Below are 17,233 nucleotides of genomic sequence, written 5' to 3' on the forward strand. Positions count from 1 at the left end.
CCGAGTATTAACATGTTCAAAATTTGTAAGTACTTGACTCCAAGGTGAGATTTACAGCCTTGTTCATCAGATTCTTCAACATTTGGAACATACCATATGCACAAGGCCGACTCGCAGAAGGACCTAACATGTCCATACAAATACCATCTGTATGAACATGATGATGTACATTTGTTGTTATCTTTTCTGAATGTCCAAGTTTCCAAATAAAGTTGATGCAAATAAACACAATGAAAATAGAACTTGCACTAGGAAAAACACTACAAAAAAATCAAAATCAGTTTGGTTAACACAGTTCATAGTATCCCACATTGCAGCAAACTTATTCCAGTTTTTACTCCAATGTAACACAGAGAGCATTTAGACTCTGGGTGAAAACCTGAACTATGAAAGGCTGAAGAATCTTCACTAATCATTCCATATGTATTCTTATAAGCTTTTTCCCTCAATAATCCTACTGAGAAAACAGTAATAACAGTCCACCTAGAGTTGTTCCATAAAAAATAGAATCACAAAATGTCCTGGGTTGGAAGGTGTGACACTCAGGATGTATGGTGCTTGTTTAAAACAACCCAAGAGACAAACAGTATATTCAGACACGCAGGGTGCCTGCTGTTTGTCTTGAGACATCTAGGAGATAAACAGGATTTATCGCTGGAATAAAGAGATGTCTCAGCAACCCACTGAACCAGTTTTACTATAACAGCAAGCCCTATGATGTGTCAACAATGTGGCAAATGCCACAGGCAACTGCAAGCCAGGGATAACCTGGGTCTTCAATTAATCACCTCTAAAGGTCATATAGTCCAATCCCCTTGCAATAATCAGGGACATCCCCAACTAGAACAGACTGCTCAGGGCCCCATCAAGCCTGGCCTTCAATGTCTTCAGGGATGGGGCCTCCAACACCTCTCTAGACAACGCCTTCCAGTGATCCACCACCCTCATGTTAAAGAACATTTTACTTCTTTAGTATATAATAGCATGTAACGTATTTTTCTCAAAATATTCAGAACTTATGTTCCATTCGGGATAGACAAAACCTGAAGAAAATATTTTAAGAAAGGCAATTTAATTTAAAATAAAAGTGAAGACATTATTTTAACTAACTCTCAATTTATCTCTCAAATATTCTCCCTGCAGATTTCTATTTCAGAATCAAGTATATATAAGATAGAGAAACGAAATACTTCTACTATTTGAGAAAAATTGCTCAAAGATTGGTGTTAAAGTAGAAAACAAGAATTATGATCTTAGAGATCCAGAAGGCAAGAGGGAAAATATGGCTTAAGAAAAATATATGCCCTTTTTACAAAGAAGCATCTTTAATGTTTAGAGACTTAAGAGGTAAATCAGCCACGAATGTATGAAAAATAAATTGATCTATGTTTAAAGAACTGTTTCCAAACTTTGACTAGTGAAGTTAAGCTTGTAGACTTATGTATAGAGCAGAAAATCATGACACTTCCCTATTACTGCACACTACCATGTGGTAAATCAGAGAAATCTGCATTACAAAGAAAAGCAATCTCTTGCTTCAACAGCATAAACACCATTGAAAACAGAGGTTGCTGAAATCTATGAATTTATTATGTTAAAAAGATAATCTAAATATAGCCCAAAGAGAATATTCCTAACTTTTCATTTAATTTTTTCTTACCTTCTCTGGAGGGGCAGGAGGGTGAAATCTGGCTGCACAAACTAGAAATGCATCAGGCTGTGGCTTGCCACGCTTCACCTCAGGGTCATCTCCCAACACAATATGATTAAAAAGACCAAAGAAGTCTTTGTGTCTGGCTGTTTTCATGTGAAATGTCACTTCAGCTGAGCTGGTGGCAACAGCTATAGGTATGTTGTGTTTGTGTAAATGACGGATCAGCTTATCAACCCCTGCAAGACAAATACATACATTTTATTTTTTTATATATATATAGATATATACCTACTTACAATATATTTAGCAGTATTTCAACAATCTTATCTTGCTGAATATAACAATCTATTTCAATCAGTTAGTTTAAAATAAAATTCTTTCTAAATCTGAAATATTCCTTCACAAAAAAAATCAAGAAACATTCCTCAAGGTACATACTTGTTCTCCTGCCAAATAATGGTTTTCTCAAAACACACCAAAAATGGGCTCCAAATAACTTCCAAAGTAAACCCACTAGAAGCTCATTAAGCAATGTCCACAACATTATGCAAATGCACACAGGGCAATATTTTTTTTATATATAGTTATGCTCCTGGAAAAAAAGAAATAAAAGTGAAAGAAATATACTCTTCTCACTATATGGTGTAGTTTTAATTTCTAAAGCAGTTATCCAGCTGGCTTAAACCAGCCCCTAAGAGAACTCAGTTTCTCTCTTTTGCAATTACTATAGCACATAACACTGGACAGAGGAGGTGAGCTGTCAATCACAGTTGTTAACACTAGAGATTTACATATTGATGCTGTGAACCCAGAGTATTTAAGACCTCAAGCCTAATGGGTAGACACTTCAATCTGATCCAATGTTCTAAGGAAGGTTCATGCAGCAAAAAGTGCAAACACAGCAGTCTGTGTAAGATGGAAGCATAGTTCATTCTCCAGTGCAAGTCTGATTTTCTTTTGCAGAGGTTTCAGTGCTCCATCACTGCAGCATGGTAAACGCTGGACACCTCTCCCAGACAAAACAATTAGCAGAGTCTAATGGAGAAGAAGAGTGGACATCTGGTCTTTACCAATTCAAAAAGAAAAAATCCCTCCATATCTGTGAAATCATCTGATCTCTGTATCTTGGCATGAATCCAAACTGTGCTGGACAAAAGGTATTAGCTTCAGGTAGATAGGCCTCCATTTGACTTTTGGCTCTTTGAACAAGTTTAAGAACAATTCTTTGTTTTCATCTTCCAACTGCATGATTCTTATCCTACTTTGCATGCCTGGCTATACAAAAGTAATCTTATTCCCTTCCCCTTGATTCACTGTTACACTTATGTCTGGCTTCTGCCTCCTCAAAACAGTCCTACTAATCATGTCCATGTAATTCTTTCCTTTTCAGCCACAGAAACTCTGATTAGCATTTTTCATGTGATCCAGACTGTTTAATTTTGACAATTTTATAAACAATCTTACCTGCAATATATTTTTCCCAAGAACAGTCATATGCTCAAATTTGAGAAGTTATAATAACTACAGATAAAAAAGCTTGTAGACTAGTTAATAGGTGCATTAACTACCCCATTTATCTGGAAATACGACCTGTAGATATGGTCCTCTGCAGATTTCTTCTCTATTATCCAGAATCTAATCAACCAATTAATAACTGACATTTTCAACTACATGCTTGTGTTTGAAGAGTCTTTAAACCATAAACACATGTACTTTTATGATGTGAGAATACAGCTGGACAAAAATAACAGTATTTTTCCTCCTCCAATGTCAATGTAGCATTCATTTAAAAGCCTTACTATGCCCACTTCAATGGTTATAATAATAATAAGCAAGTGCCAAATCATCCTACTCTGTCCTCTCATAGAAATATGATGCTAGATCAAAACTAACTTTTAATTCCAGATACAGATTATGTTTTGTCGTGGTTCCTTGTATCTCTCCTGCCTGACTCACCATTAATGTCGTGGTTTGGGCCCAACACCACAACAAAGAACCAGCCACATAGCCGCTTACTCAACTTCCCCCCCCACACCCACCGTGGGATGGGGAGGACAAAGCTCATGGGTTGAGACAAAGGACAAGGAGGGATCTTCACTGATTAAGGTCCCAGGAAAAACAGACTCAACTTGGGGAAAAAATAGTAATTTATTTTCACACTAATCACACACCCCCAGGACACAGACACACCTAGAGCAGGGATTGCAGATGTTACCCCACCCCTCCCTTCTTCCCAGGCCCCAATCCCTTGGTTCCTGGTTTCTCTCCCTCCTTCCCCCCAGCGGCACAGGGGGACAGGGGATGGGGTTTAGAGTCACTTTACAGGCTGGTGGTTCTTGTCACACCATCCTCCTCAGGAAGAAGGATTCCTTACAGTCCTGCCCTGTTTCCCCACGGGGTCCCTCCCATGGCAGAGAGTCTTCCATGAACCTCTCCTTCCTGAGTTCTTCCCACAAGGTCCGGAGCTGCTCCAGCCTGGGCTTCCCACAGAACCATGGGCTGTTTCAGGAACAAACTCCCGTAGCACTGCGGTCTTCCAAACTTGTGCAATCAGAGTCCACAGGCAGCAAATCCTCTGGCCACGACATCCAAGTCCACTCATCAAGTTCACCCCTCCTGATGCCTTCAGGGAATGTTCCACCACATTCCTCCACAAGTGCAGGAGCACAGCTGCCATCTCGCCATGGGCTGCAGGGAAACTTCTGCTTGGGCACCTTCTGCCCCTTCTTCCTCACCAATCACCAGCACCACTCTCTTCCTCCAGCACAGCTCTTCTCTCTTTTTTGTGCTCCTCTGCTCAGGTTCTGTCTCCGTTCTTTCTCTTATGTTAATGGCAGAGGTGAATCTATTGTCCCTCTACTGGCTCCTTGGCTGGGTTTGGAACAGGGGGAGCTTCTCAGCTTCTTACATGAGCCATTCCTGGGGCCACTCCCCCGCTACCAAAAAACCTACCAAACCAAACCAGAACACATCAATTCTCAAACATGGGAAGCCCATAAGAAATTAATGGAAATACTAAGATCTGTTAAAGCAGTAGCCTAAATGGTTCTTTTTTTAAACAAACAATATTCCTTCAAAGGAATTTATTCTAAATAACATGCAACATTTAGCAAGGCTAGCATATTGTATGTGTAGAAAAGAAGTCTAAAGATTACACAAGACATTTCTTATTTCCTATGCCCTTACATAGGTTTAGCTTGCATAGAGTTAGTTTTCTCTGAAGTTGTACTCTTTTCAAATAGCTCTTTCTTCAGTTTCACTGCATCCAAGCTTCAATTCATTTGTCACAAGATATGTTTATTCTCTGTTTCTACTGGAGATAGCTAGCCACAGAAAGGCAATGCTGCAAAAAGGTTATTCGGGGTTCTCTCTTACATCCCCTCAGCACTTGACATGATTTTGGCACATACATGTGTGTATGTGTGTGTGTGTTTACTTTCTTTCTCTGGCTTCCCTCACTACAAGGCAGCTAAAATGCATCTATCCTCCATAGCTCCAGAAAGCAAGAATTTACATTATTCAGAAAATACACTTTAATAAAAATGTCATTTAAAAATTATTTGCATATGTGTAAACATACCAAGACAAAAATACAAGGGGAAAAAAAATCAGCTGTGTGGAAAATACTTAAATTGCATATGGAAGAACAGCTAGCATAACTTAACAAGCTCAAGACAGAAGCAGTTCAAAAATATTTTCATTCTAGATTTGTTACTTCTTTGTAAAAGCTATAAATAAACAAAATCTATTTTTTGTTTCCATCAATTACTACCAGTATAGCTCTAGACACTGCCACCACATCAAATTACTGACACAATTATTGTACTACTTCAGCATATAATTCTTCATTAGGAAGATAATTTATTTCTTAGTATCTTTCTTGTGCTTTTATTACAGAAAATGTCAACTGAAGCACAAGTGGGGAACTTCTTTAAAGATATGTAAAAAAATTCCTCTGGCATACACTTTATCATATATCCCCTGTAGCTACACAGATTTTTAAATCAAATTAAGACTTCAGCTACATCAAAAATGATCAATTATAAACTCATGGACTATGGAGAAGTATGATGAACATTCCTGTGAACTTGTTAACTTCTTCCTTACTTGTAGCTATTTGAAAGAAAAACAGGTGAAAAGAATTGTAAGCTGTGTTTGGCTACAGAAGCTGAAATGAAGGATCAGCTTTAAATGTGAACATCTTTAAAACCCAATTAATCACAAATGTCAATGAAGCTAACAACTTTGGGAGGGAAAAAAAGAAAACTAAGTGAACCAACAGAAAGGAGTTATTTCTTCCGAGACCACAGACACATTTTAAAGGAAGTAATAATTTTTGTTTCGAAAGTTCCAGAAAAATGCATATTATATATACGTAATTATTTTTCTTTCAAAAATGAAGCATTTACTCCTTCATTAGACTCCCAATGTGGTGTTCTCCTTAGATTCAGCTGAAACCACAGAGACTAATAAATTGGATTGACTGACAAACTATATTTAAGACTTGTATCAAACAACAAAACCATTGGGCTAACTGTTGAGTTTTCCTTTCCATTGACTAACAAACATGTACAGTAAGAGTTTAGGAAAGCAAATAATGCTACACTAAAATGATGTAACAATAGTACCTATATAATTATTTATATGCTATTACAACACTGTTTTCTACTTTTTTTTTCAGTTATCTCATTTAACAATCAAATGGCATTATTCATTAGGAAAGGAAAATTAACAAGACTTAACTCCTGAATGCTAATTCAAATCTATGGAAAACAAAGACAATTTTCATTTTCCTTTTAACTTTATTCAAGCATGAATTCTGTGCCATACAGAATACTTCAGAATGGTGAACAACATTATAATTTTCTACATTTTTTAATCTAGTTTAAAATTTTCCTATCAACCCTTTTCTTTTGTTTGTCTAACACTAAACAGAACACTAGTATTAACTTACATCACTTACAGAACTCCAGATTCCAACCTATTTCTGTGAAATGCCTCCAGAGAAATAAGGAGATACTATACAATTATTTAATTTTTTTCTAATATGCTTCCAACAAAACTTTTGTTTTACAAAACTTTTTTTTTCACCCCTTCTTACCCTAAAGTGAGGTTTCTATGAACATGTTATATTAGACTGTAAGAACTCTTTTCCAGATAGCTAAGGAAGTGATCTCCATCATAAACTGGGCAAACATATGAGACAGGAAAGAGGATTAATCATGCCACTTCAGCACTGAACCATGATTTCCAACTCCTCTGTTCACCAGTTGAATGATTTCTGGAGTTCATATTTCTGCTTGAAGTTGACTCATTTGAAGGCATAACTATACCATCAGGCAGGCAATCACACTAATCTCTGCCTGTACCTTAACCTGAAAATCTACCGTTCGATGGTCTTAAAATCACCAAGTCCTATAGTCATATGGCTTCAGGAATACAGTTGGCTTGTGTACTGCCAGCACTGACTGCAGGAACAAGGTGACATAAATGCCCAGGCCTACACACAGTCTCAATGTCTTTTCTTATGTCCGTTTCAATCCTAAAAAGATGACGGAAGCTATGCAAGAAAAATCCCAAGATAAATTAACGGAACCTCCCAAGGCCTTCTCGTAAGCAAAAGCATACACTGTAAAGAAGTTAGTATCCCAACATTTACAAGGTAGCTTCTACAAAAATTAAGCTTCAGAACAACATTACAGGAGCTCCTACCTGCCTGTGAAGGCCTCAAATAAACAAAACAGTGACATTGTCAGTTGTGAAGCCTTTCATGAACACCACAGTGGACCACAACTCTCTTGCATCTCATTAGTCCTTCCCTGGGTGCCACCTACATAATCACATCTAATTTCTAATTAGAATAACAGAATCACAGATGGTTTGGGTTGGAAGGTACCTTAAAGACCATCTAGTTTCAAACCCCCTGCATGGACACTCCTCATTAGACCAGGTTGCACAAGTCCTGTCCGAAATGTCCTTGAATGACAGGTATTTTAACCATTATGTAATCACAGGAAGAGAAGCACAAAATCACTGGGCAATAGAGAAGACAGCGAGTGTGTGAAGTCTTATTTAAAATTTCTTTGAAAGCTAACATGCTCTGCTAGGGGTACATTTAGTAGACACACCCTCATTTTTCCCACCCTCAAACAAAATCCAAACAGCTCACAGGGGTTTCCGGTCTGCACCAACCACATTAATAACATTCCTTTAACACCTATTTAAGAACATTTTGAGGAAGTGTGAGCAAAGAACCATCATATACATTAATAATCTATATTCTTCCAAATAAGCACTGTCCTCATTCAAAATACTACAGGTCAGACATTTACTAATCAGACAAATATTTAGGATTACTTTAGTTCAAAAAAGTAAACAATAAAAAAAAAACACCCAAAGACAACACCCTAAATACTGCTTATTCCTTATATAATTACATGCAAGCATCAAGGAGCCAATTAAATCCAGTTATATTGTGGAGTCTCCATAGATTCTGCCTGTTCATTTTCAGATTTAAGAAAAAGTCCCAGGTAAACTACAGAAAGCTAGAGGCTACACATACAGAAATGATAAAAGCTTTGGAGAGACCTAACAGTATTATTTGGTGTCTTCCCTTCCATAACTCCTTTTTTAGAAAGCAAACCCATGTGAACTCTTAAAAAACTCCAAAATAGCAGATGGATATTTTAAAACTGATATGAAGATGACTTTTCATGCCCAAAAGCTTTCCATGGTTCACTTAGCTTAATGAAACATAGTATTTCTCATTAAAACCTTCTCTCACTTGGGCCTCAAATCATTATAGTAACATACAGTAATGTTAGTGCTATGTACAAATGCTTTGTATCCTTTTCCATAGTTTTGGGGACTAAAATAATAATTTAGAAAAAGTGAGCCATTTAAGACATTTTACATATTATATTATCTTATCTGCGTTCCCAGTTAGATACTGGTTATTTGAATATTTATCCAGTTAAATACCTATGCTATTCTATTTTTGTCTATATTTTGTAACTGCAATATGTAATTTTGCATCCAATTAATTTTAAGAATTGAAAAGATACTCAGTCTCCTTACTTCAATAAGCTGTAGAGGGCACTTTCATTTGAGAATTTAATTGTGAGTACTATTAGTCAGTCATTTATTTTGTTGTGAGCTGTAATTATAACCAAAAGGAACAATCCTCTTCCAAATTTTTTTTAAGTGCTTCCTTGCAAAATGAGGTGGGGTATTGAAACATGCCACAAAGTTATTTATAATGGAGAAAACTCTCTGTATTTCAAGAGCAAACACATTTTTCCCTGTGTATATTTTGTTGTTTCTATATATGCCTGAGCCTTGACTTAAATCTTGAGTCTTCTCAGAGGGCTGGGGGCAGAGGGGCATGTTTGGGTAATTTATTTATTTATTTACTCTTTAATTTCATCAAAAAGTATTAACTTTTGTTTTCTTTTTTCTATCATATTTGATTAGTCTGTTTATCTACTACCTCCATTACCCTGTTTCCCTTTTCCTTCACTAGTGTATGTGCACGTTTTGTTTCTTTTTTCTCCACTTCCTTTTTGATTTTGTCTACACTATGTAGCCTGAGCTAATATAACTACTCTTTCTACATCTTGCAGCTGAGATGCAGCAAACTGCAGAAAATACAACATGGCTTTTTAGAGAACAGACCATTTTTGAGAACACTGTCTTAATCAACAACTTTTGCATTGTGCACCCAAATTTTTGTTGAAAGAACTACATTTGTCACCATACTCTTTCTTCACATAGGGTGCTCACAAATTATGAGCTAAAAATTACTACATCATCTTTTTGCAGACTTTCAGCATGCAAAGATGATGCTCATATACACCTATAACAACATTGCTCTGCATTCATCACAGTTGGCTTTCTATTTATACTACCAGCATGAGAGCAGAGGACACCTGACCTCTGTGACACCAAATTAAAGATTCTTTAGACACCCACATTCAAGTCCACTTCATTTTGCTGTAACATTACATAAAACAAACTATCCAAGAACCTTCAGTGTGCATTTGGAAGATTTACTGCTGAGAAAAAGACTAAAGGAAACAAAAGTGCTCCGTGCAGTGTTTAAATTAACTGTGTACATGCATTATGCATGTCTCGATGATTTATGTCCAGTTGTGTACAAATTTAAACCTTAAGGATAACTATAGATTCTCTACAAAAAGAATGCTCCTCTGTTTAAAAATAATTCACAGTTTCTACTTTGAATGTGATATCACAAACTTAAAGCTCTTTCAGATTTCATCACTTCTTTTAATCAAGGAAAAGCTAACATTACCATTCAGAGCTTTGTCAAGTTCATTGGATTTTTAGCCAATTCAATGATAATCCTTTAAGTTTATAAAAGAAAATATATGGTAAAAACCTCAGTCTCTAAACACTAAGCATCTGACAAAGAAAAAAAATAAATGAAAGAATCTCACAACATGAAGCAGATGTCTTTTCAGAAAATAATTTGTCACAAACTGATTAGGTTTTTCGTGTACTCTGCTGTGCTAGAACAGTTGAAAGCCCACCAACACAGTGCTATTCATTGTCTACACTTGCTCTCAATCCTCATGTGAAGTCAGAATTGTTGCTGTGGAGGTGAAAGTGTGACAGAGATGGGGTTATCCACCACTTGGTGTAATTGCCATGAATGCTATAACTTTTGGTCAGCCCTAAGTTGGTTAGGCAGTTGGACTAGATGATTGCTGCAGGTCTTTTCCAATAAAAATATTCCTCTATTCTATTCTATTCTATTCTATTCCTGAATTGTTCCAAACTATGAAAATGTAATTCTCAGACCCATCTGTTTGGGTTTTTTTTGGTCTGAGACATTGTTTACAAATGTTATGTTATACAAATGGTATGTTATCTTTTCACTGAGCTACAAAAGTGGAGGTGGAAACTAGCAGCCTACTCCAAACCTTGGAAGGTAATTGGCTATTAAAAATAAAGAATTCCATCTTCTCATCTAATTGCTCTCTAAAAAGTGTCAGAGATCCTTCTGGTGGCAGAGACTCCCTGTTCACCAAATTGATGATCTCATTTTAATCTGGACATACTGACACAAGCATGGCTATGGAAGAAACACAAGTACTAAATTTTACACAATTCAGAACCTGTCAACTGTGTTGTTGACTGCCTGATAAAAGCATTTTTGGGTTGTAATCTTTTAGAACTTATTAAAAAGGTCAAATGTTTGAAATTAGGCAAACAGACAGCATCATTCAGAGTTTGCAGCTAACTGACTGATCCACAGGGGTTACAGGCTCACTGAGCCTAGCATGGTCTCACTATAATTTCCTACCATAAAAACAGTAACAGCAAGGAAAAGAAGAGATAACATGGTACGACATCTTTTAACATGTTACAGTCTCAACATGAATCAAGGAAACAGTAACTAAGCAAACCAGACTGGTAACTGAATGGAACTGCTTAAGAAAAGGTATATATGACTTCAAAGGGCTTTGCCATTGGAACTTGATCTGCTTTTCTTTCTTCTCTTTTTGTGATTTCCAACTGGCTTCACTTGGCATGAAAAATGAGCTATGAAATTACTTCCTCAGGTCTGCAAGAGACAGTCAATGGTACTTGACATAGAATATAGCTTGCACATTACATTCTGCACTGGCTGAATGGGAGCTACAACAAAGAAAACCTAGTTATCCTGAGAACAACCCAGCAATGGAAAATGTCTGAAAGGTTTACACAAACACACAATCCTTAAGGATCTGTACTTTGTGATTATGAGAAGCCAGAAAACAGAGACTGCTATGAAAGTATGGAATTAATTTAAACCCCCTGACATGATTATAGTAACTACTAGCAGCTGTCCAACTTAGAAGACAATCTTCTGAAGACAATCTTCTGATGATCCATTTCTTGCCATGTGGTGCTACATTTGCAGAAGCAGAAAGCCTATGTTACTTTTGCAGGTAACAATATCTGTACTCTTGACAGCAATATTTAGAAAAGTAGTACAAGTGGCAGCCCTGTCATTTTGTCAGTTGTCTTGGATTAACTCTGAAATAGTTACTGTAAAATTCCATGTTACAAATTTATATATCCTATTCATAGAGGAAATCCGTATTTTGACCACAGCCTGATGTATTGAAACTTGTCAACCATACCAAAATAGTCAAAATTCCATCTTCAACCGTTCTCCATGGCTGTGACACAGCCTGTCAGGCAGAGTCCTGCTTTGCCAACTGGATATTCATACAACTTCCATACCACCCTTAAACATCACTAACATACTTGTCAACTAACACTTTTGTCAATTACTTGATTTTGGAATTAAGAGTTATCATTTCTGGCAAAAACATGTGCATAGCTCATTTTATGTCCAGAAACAGGCGCTGCTTTGCTTGAGTCTCTTTTTCAAACATTGTTGCTCATCATTCAGCACTGCTCTCCATCAAACCAAATTTCAATCTTATTTTTTGGAAAAAACTGTAGAAATTGACTGAAAAAGAACTTCATCTGCATATTAACTGTCAAAAATTAGCCAGAAACTCAGCACACCAGACTTACCTTATACCATTAATAAATATGAAAATTAACTTCTGCTTTCCTGCATTTATCCGTAACTACCTGAAGGATCAGTTTAGTCAAAGAACACTAAATTCAAAGTGTCACCACAGTCTTATTAGAGAGGCTGCAGAATAAATACCCAAGGATTAGATTAATAGATGTCCTCAGAAAATACAAAAGGACAGAAGAAAAGTATCAGATTAAAAAAGCTGATTATCAGATTGAAAAACAGGTCAATCCTTACAGAAACTTAATAGTAAGCAGCTGGAGCCACTTCTTTCTAGATTCTTAGCTAACACCAACCTAGTTTTCTCAAAATAGCAATTCATCTTGTATCTCATATGTTCCTACCAAGTAAAGCACAGATCCCATTACTTCAGTGAGCAAGGCTGCCTTTACTCCCCGCAACAGCAGGTGAGCATGAAGTATTTAAGTTCACATCAATTCTGCTTTAGAAAATAGCCTGAAGCAAGTTATCACATGCATTTAGTTGAACTGAAAAGATAGTAAACTGAACAATTTTGGAGATGTGAAAAATGTTTACTTTCTTGTCCCAATAAGAATTTTGCTTGCTTCATATATAATAGCCCAGCGTCAGTGAGCCCAGAATTCATTTTTTTGAAGGCAGGAACACTGCAAAACTTCATGCTTCCTTCAGCTAATCTGTTCCATCACCTCTCTGCAACTATGTTCAATCCAGCTTAGCCACATTATCACAACCCTCAGCAGGCACAGAATATCCACTTATGATATCCACTTCTATCCATCTATAACTTGTGCTCTTCTTTGTGCCTCCTAGCATTTCATCCAGTCTGTCCATCTGGTATTTTCTAAGCCCAGACCAGGTATTTCTTTGCCTTGCAAAAGATATAGCTGAAAAGTTAGTCCCAGAATTTTGACACGAAAAATTAAGAACACATCCATCTTGCTTGTATTCCTGGACGTTTTATTGAGTCTTACAGTTCAGGTGGTTCTATAAGTGAAAAAGATACAATTTGAAATATCCTGCATATAAAAGACATCAGAGAGATAGCTAAATAAATTGGCTGCACAGGGTATTCAAGGTTTTAAGCTGCCTAAAAAAATATATCAAATCACACCTTTTATTTTTGCTCCTGTTATTTATACCACACCATATCACTTATTTTTAACTTTCATCCTTGTAATGCATTATGAAACTAGATATAAAAAAAATCTAAAAATTAAAGCATCATTAAGGCACTGAAGAGATTATCAGAACAAACAAGTACACACTCAAAGAGAAAAAAAATAACATTTAGACATATTACAGAGACGGGCAGTTATTTAACTTCTCATACATTTTTTACTCCTCTCCTACCTCACACTTTTTATTTTTTTTCCTTCATAAATTATTGATATTTGCTTGAGGAAGCTTAAAATTGTACAGAAAGTTAACAGCAATCCTATCATTAGGTATTGCTTGTCTTGCATGGCTGAGGATTTTTCTCTTTCAGATGTAAATGGAATGGAATATAAAAATACGAGTTCACACTGCAGGTAAGATTAATCTTTTTGCTTATTTTGAGGTACCTTGTATAAACCACCTGTATAAGCTACTCATTCAGGCTTCCTGCACCATCACTGGTATAAGACATGTATCTTCATGAATGAAACTTACCTGTGTCAGGATGATTTGAGAAAACCTACCACTCCATTGACACACAGCTGGCTCAGGCACCATGTTTAAGTTTCAATGTTGTGCTGCTTTGGTTAGGTGGGTTAGGTGGGTTTTTTGGTACTGGAGGAAAGGCCCCAGGCTCCTGTAAGAAGCTGAGAAGCTCCCCCTGTTCCAAACCCAGCCAAGGAGCCATTAGAGGGACAATAGATGCACCTCAGTGATTAACATAGGAAAGAACGGAGATAAAACCTGAGCACATGAGCACTCAAAAAAAAAAAAAAAAAAAAAAAAAGAACTGTACTGGGGAAGTAGCAGTGCTGTGGGCTCATGAGGAAGAAGGGGAAGAAGGTGCCCAAGCAGAAGTTTCCCTGCAGCCCATGGCGAGATGGCAGCTGTGCCCCTGCACTCGTGGAGGAATGTGGTGGAACATGCCCTGAAGGCACCAGGAGGGGTGAACTTGATGAGTGGACTTGGGTTTTGTGGCCAGTAGACTCAGATTATGCAGCTGTGGAAGACCCCAGCGCCAGGGGAGGTGACTGTTCCTGAAGCAGCCCGTGACTCTGTGGGAAGCCCAGGCTGGAGCAGCTCCGGACCTTGTGGGCAGAACTCAGGAAGGAGAGGTTCATTGAAGACTCTCTGCCATGGGAGGGACCCCGTGGGGAAACAGGGCAGGACTGTAAGGAATCCTTCTTCCTGAGGAGGATGGTGTGACAAGACCCCCCAGCCTGTAAAGTGACTCTAAACCCCATCCCCTGTCCCCCTGTGCCGCTGGGGGGAAGGAGGGAGAGAAACCAGGAACCAAGGGATTGGGGCCCGGGAAGAAGGGAGGGGTGAGGTAACATATGCAAGCCCTGCTCTTTGTGCTGTCTGTGTCCTGTCTGTGTTGTATTAGTATGAAATTAAATTACTATTTTTTCCCCAAGTTGAGTCTGTTTCGCCCGGGGCCTTAATCTGTGAAGAACTCTCCTTTGTCCTTTGTCTCAACCCATGAGCTTTGTTCTCCTCATCCCAGAGTGTGTGTGGGGGGAAGTTGAGTAAGCGGCCACAGGGCTGTTCCTGTGTTTTCGTGCTGTTCCAAACCCTGATAAATTTTCAGGTTAGGCAAGATGAATGGCAGATGAAAGAGCCCATACATTTGGCTGCCCATTAAAAAGTGGTTTTGTGCTTAACAAAGTTGGGCTACAGTCATAGCCAGAGAAAACTAACTCGCTAAGTTATGCAGCTCCAACAACTAGAAAGAATGTCTGGTTTACAAAACAGAATTAATCAACATTTACCTAGCCTTTTTTCTTCTTTTAAAACATACAGGAAAAATACTGTTTTCCAAGTAAACAAGAGAAAAAGTTTTCAGTAATCTTTAACAGGTAAAATATCTAACATGTAAGTAAGATGTAGATTTGAGTACAACTTACTAAAACAAGAATGATGAAACTGACTCTTTAAAATAAACTGTGTTTTGGAAGGTAGACTAAAAAATGATACCTTAATTAGCATTTAAGTGTTCTATAAATAGTTTATAAATATTAAAGAGAAACATACCTGGCATCAATTCAGCTGTAGGGAATAACTTCTCCTGCTTCATTTTACTTTCATGTAATAACTCTTCTTTGGTTATGGGAAGGTCTAGAACATCTCGAATGATCTCTGCTCCTTCCAGGGCTTTTTTACCCATGACCAAGGATTTCACATCCCAGGTATAGGCCTTTCCAAAACGGCCACATATCTCTTCAAACACTACTGTATAGAGACGCTCGGTATCTGCCAAAAAATAATTTAAAAAATTATTAAAACCATGTACAGCCAGCTGAGCAGCCAGTCTTACAAAGAGGACCACATAAATAGTCACAGTGAACTGCAAGGAGCCAGAGAACATATCAAAGCAGACAAAATTGCCTCCCTTTATTTGCAGAGGGGAAGCCAGACTTCTGGGATCACCTCAGAAGTACCTAGGTTTTAGAAGCTGTCACTTCTGTATTCAGAAAGGGTTGCCATAAAGAACTATATGCACCTGCTCTTTCATTACCTCTTTACTATACAGGTTAGCAAGCAGTGTCTTAATTAAAATATTTCTTCTTTGCATGAGAAAGAAAAGAAGGGAAGGAAATCTGGTACTTGGTGTTGTCATTACATATTCCATGTAAATTGATAGAAGGAAAAAAAAAAGATTTAATTATTTATGAGTGCCTTTGAAAGGAAGCTTCAGAGTGTCTTCAAAGACACTACAGTCATTATTATAGTGCTGCTGGCACCTCTGCATTTACATGTGATTACTCAAGTGGAACAAACCCACTTATATTTCCAGGGGATATCTGGCAAGAGTAAACTTCAGGCTGAATTTTGCCAAACTACCAGCCTCTATATGAAAAATGGTTTTAGTTTTTAAATTGCTTTTTCCTTTTTTTTTTTCCTACTTTTTTTATTCATTTAAATTAAACAAACAATTCTTCCTGTGTTTCCATAGAAATAATTGAAAAAGAAGGTCGATAACATTTAATTTATCACTAAAATGGGGAATAAAAGTCTTTTCAACTCTTGACTTCATTTCAGCAAAGACCTTGAACCACAGCTTTTCCACCAGTCTCTATCTTTTTAAGTAGTCTCCTTTGAACTACCAGCTACTGCTGTTAACCATTTAATTGCATTCTCATGCATGTCTTTGCCTTCTTTATCTCTAAAAGTATGTTGTTTATTATCACTTAGCAATGAAATCCAAAAAAGCAATGAAAAAAGTCATTGCTCTTATGAGATTTATTTAGAGAAATTACAGACTTAACGTTTTCATATGAACATGTCCTTTGCCAGGTAAAAAGTTTTTTTACAGGGATAATAGCTGAATTATTCATGCAGACATTGCCTCACTTTCCAAATATATATATATGGAGCATGCAACAGAGTTTTAATGTTAAGCTTTAACACAGATACTACGAAGACGACAGACTGAAGAAAAAAAGAGAACAGCAAAATGATTACAATGTACTTGAAGACCCTCCCTGCAGTCTGACAAATGCTTACTACTTAACCACAGTAATCTGCTTGTCCTGAAATCAGCAGATGATTCTCATTTGAAATCAAATGAGAAATATAGGGGATGTTTCCCATCATTGCACCTGCCATCGTGTGAACTCATAGCAGTGCAGAAGACACACACTACTGTCTGCCACAGCACTCTTTGCCATGTTCCCCTTCAGTAACTAGAAGGGATGTTGAGCAAAAAGTACCTGTACTATTCTTTGCAAATGCTTTTTAAACAATGGCATTTACTGAAAAAAGTTAAGAATAATCTTAGAGACCCGCAAAGCACACAAAGGTACCACAGCAGAAACACAAGAAACTGGGCTTTGAAAAGTGTGAAGTTGGCTAACACCAGGAAGAAAAAAAAAATAATAATC

General features: G+C 37.3%; 1 protein-coding gene across 1 annotated transcript in view; it reads right to left on the reverse strand.

Annotated features, from left to right (window-relative positions):
* The window catches only part of HDHD1 (haloacid dehalogenase-like hydrolase domain containing 1), a 43,918-nt gene extending 26,898 nt beyond the window's left edge, over positions 1-17,020 (reverse strand). The window contains 3 exon segments of the mRNA XM_010004654.1: positions 1,661-1,890; positions 15,384-15,696; positions 16,952-17,020. Of these exon segments, the coding sequence (XP_010002956.1) occupies positions 1,661-1,890; positions 15,384-15,696; positions 16,952-17,020 (612 nt within the window).
* Between the last annotated feature and the right edge of the window lie 213 nt (positions 17,021-17,233).

This window comes from Chaetura pelagica, unplaced genomic scaffold (assembly GCF_000747805.2).
Source record: "Chaetura pelagica isolate M959 unplaced genomic scaffold, ChaPel_1.0 scaffold178, whole genome shotgun sequence".
Classification (NCBI taxonomy): Eukaryota; Metazoa; Chordata; class Aves; order Apodiformes; family Apodidae; genus Chaetura; species Chaetura pelagica.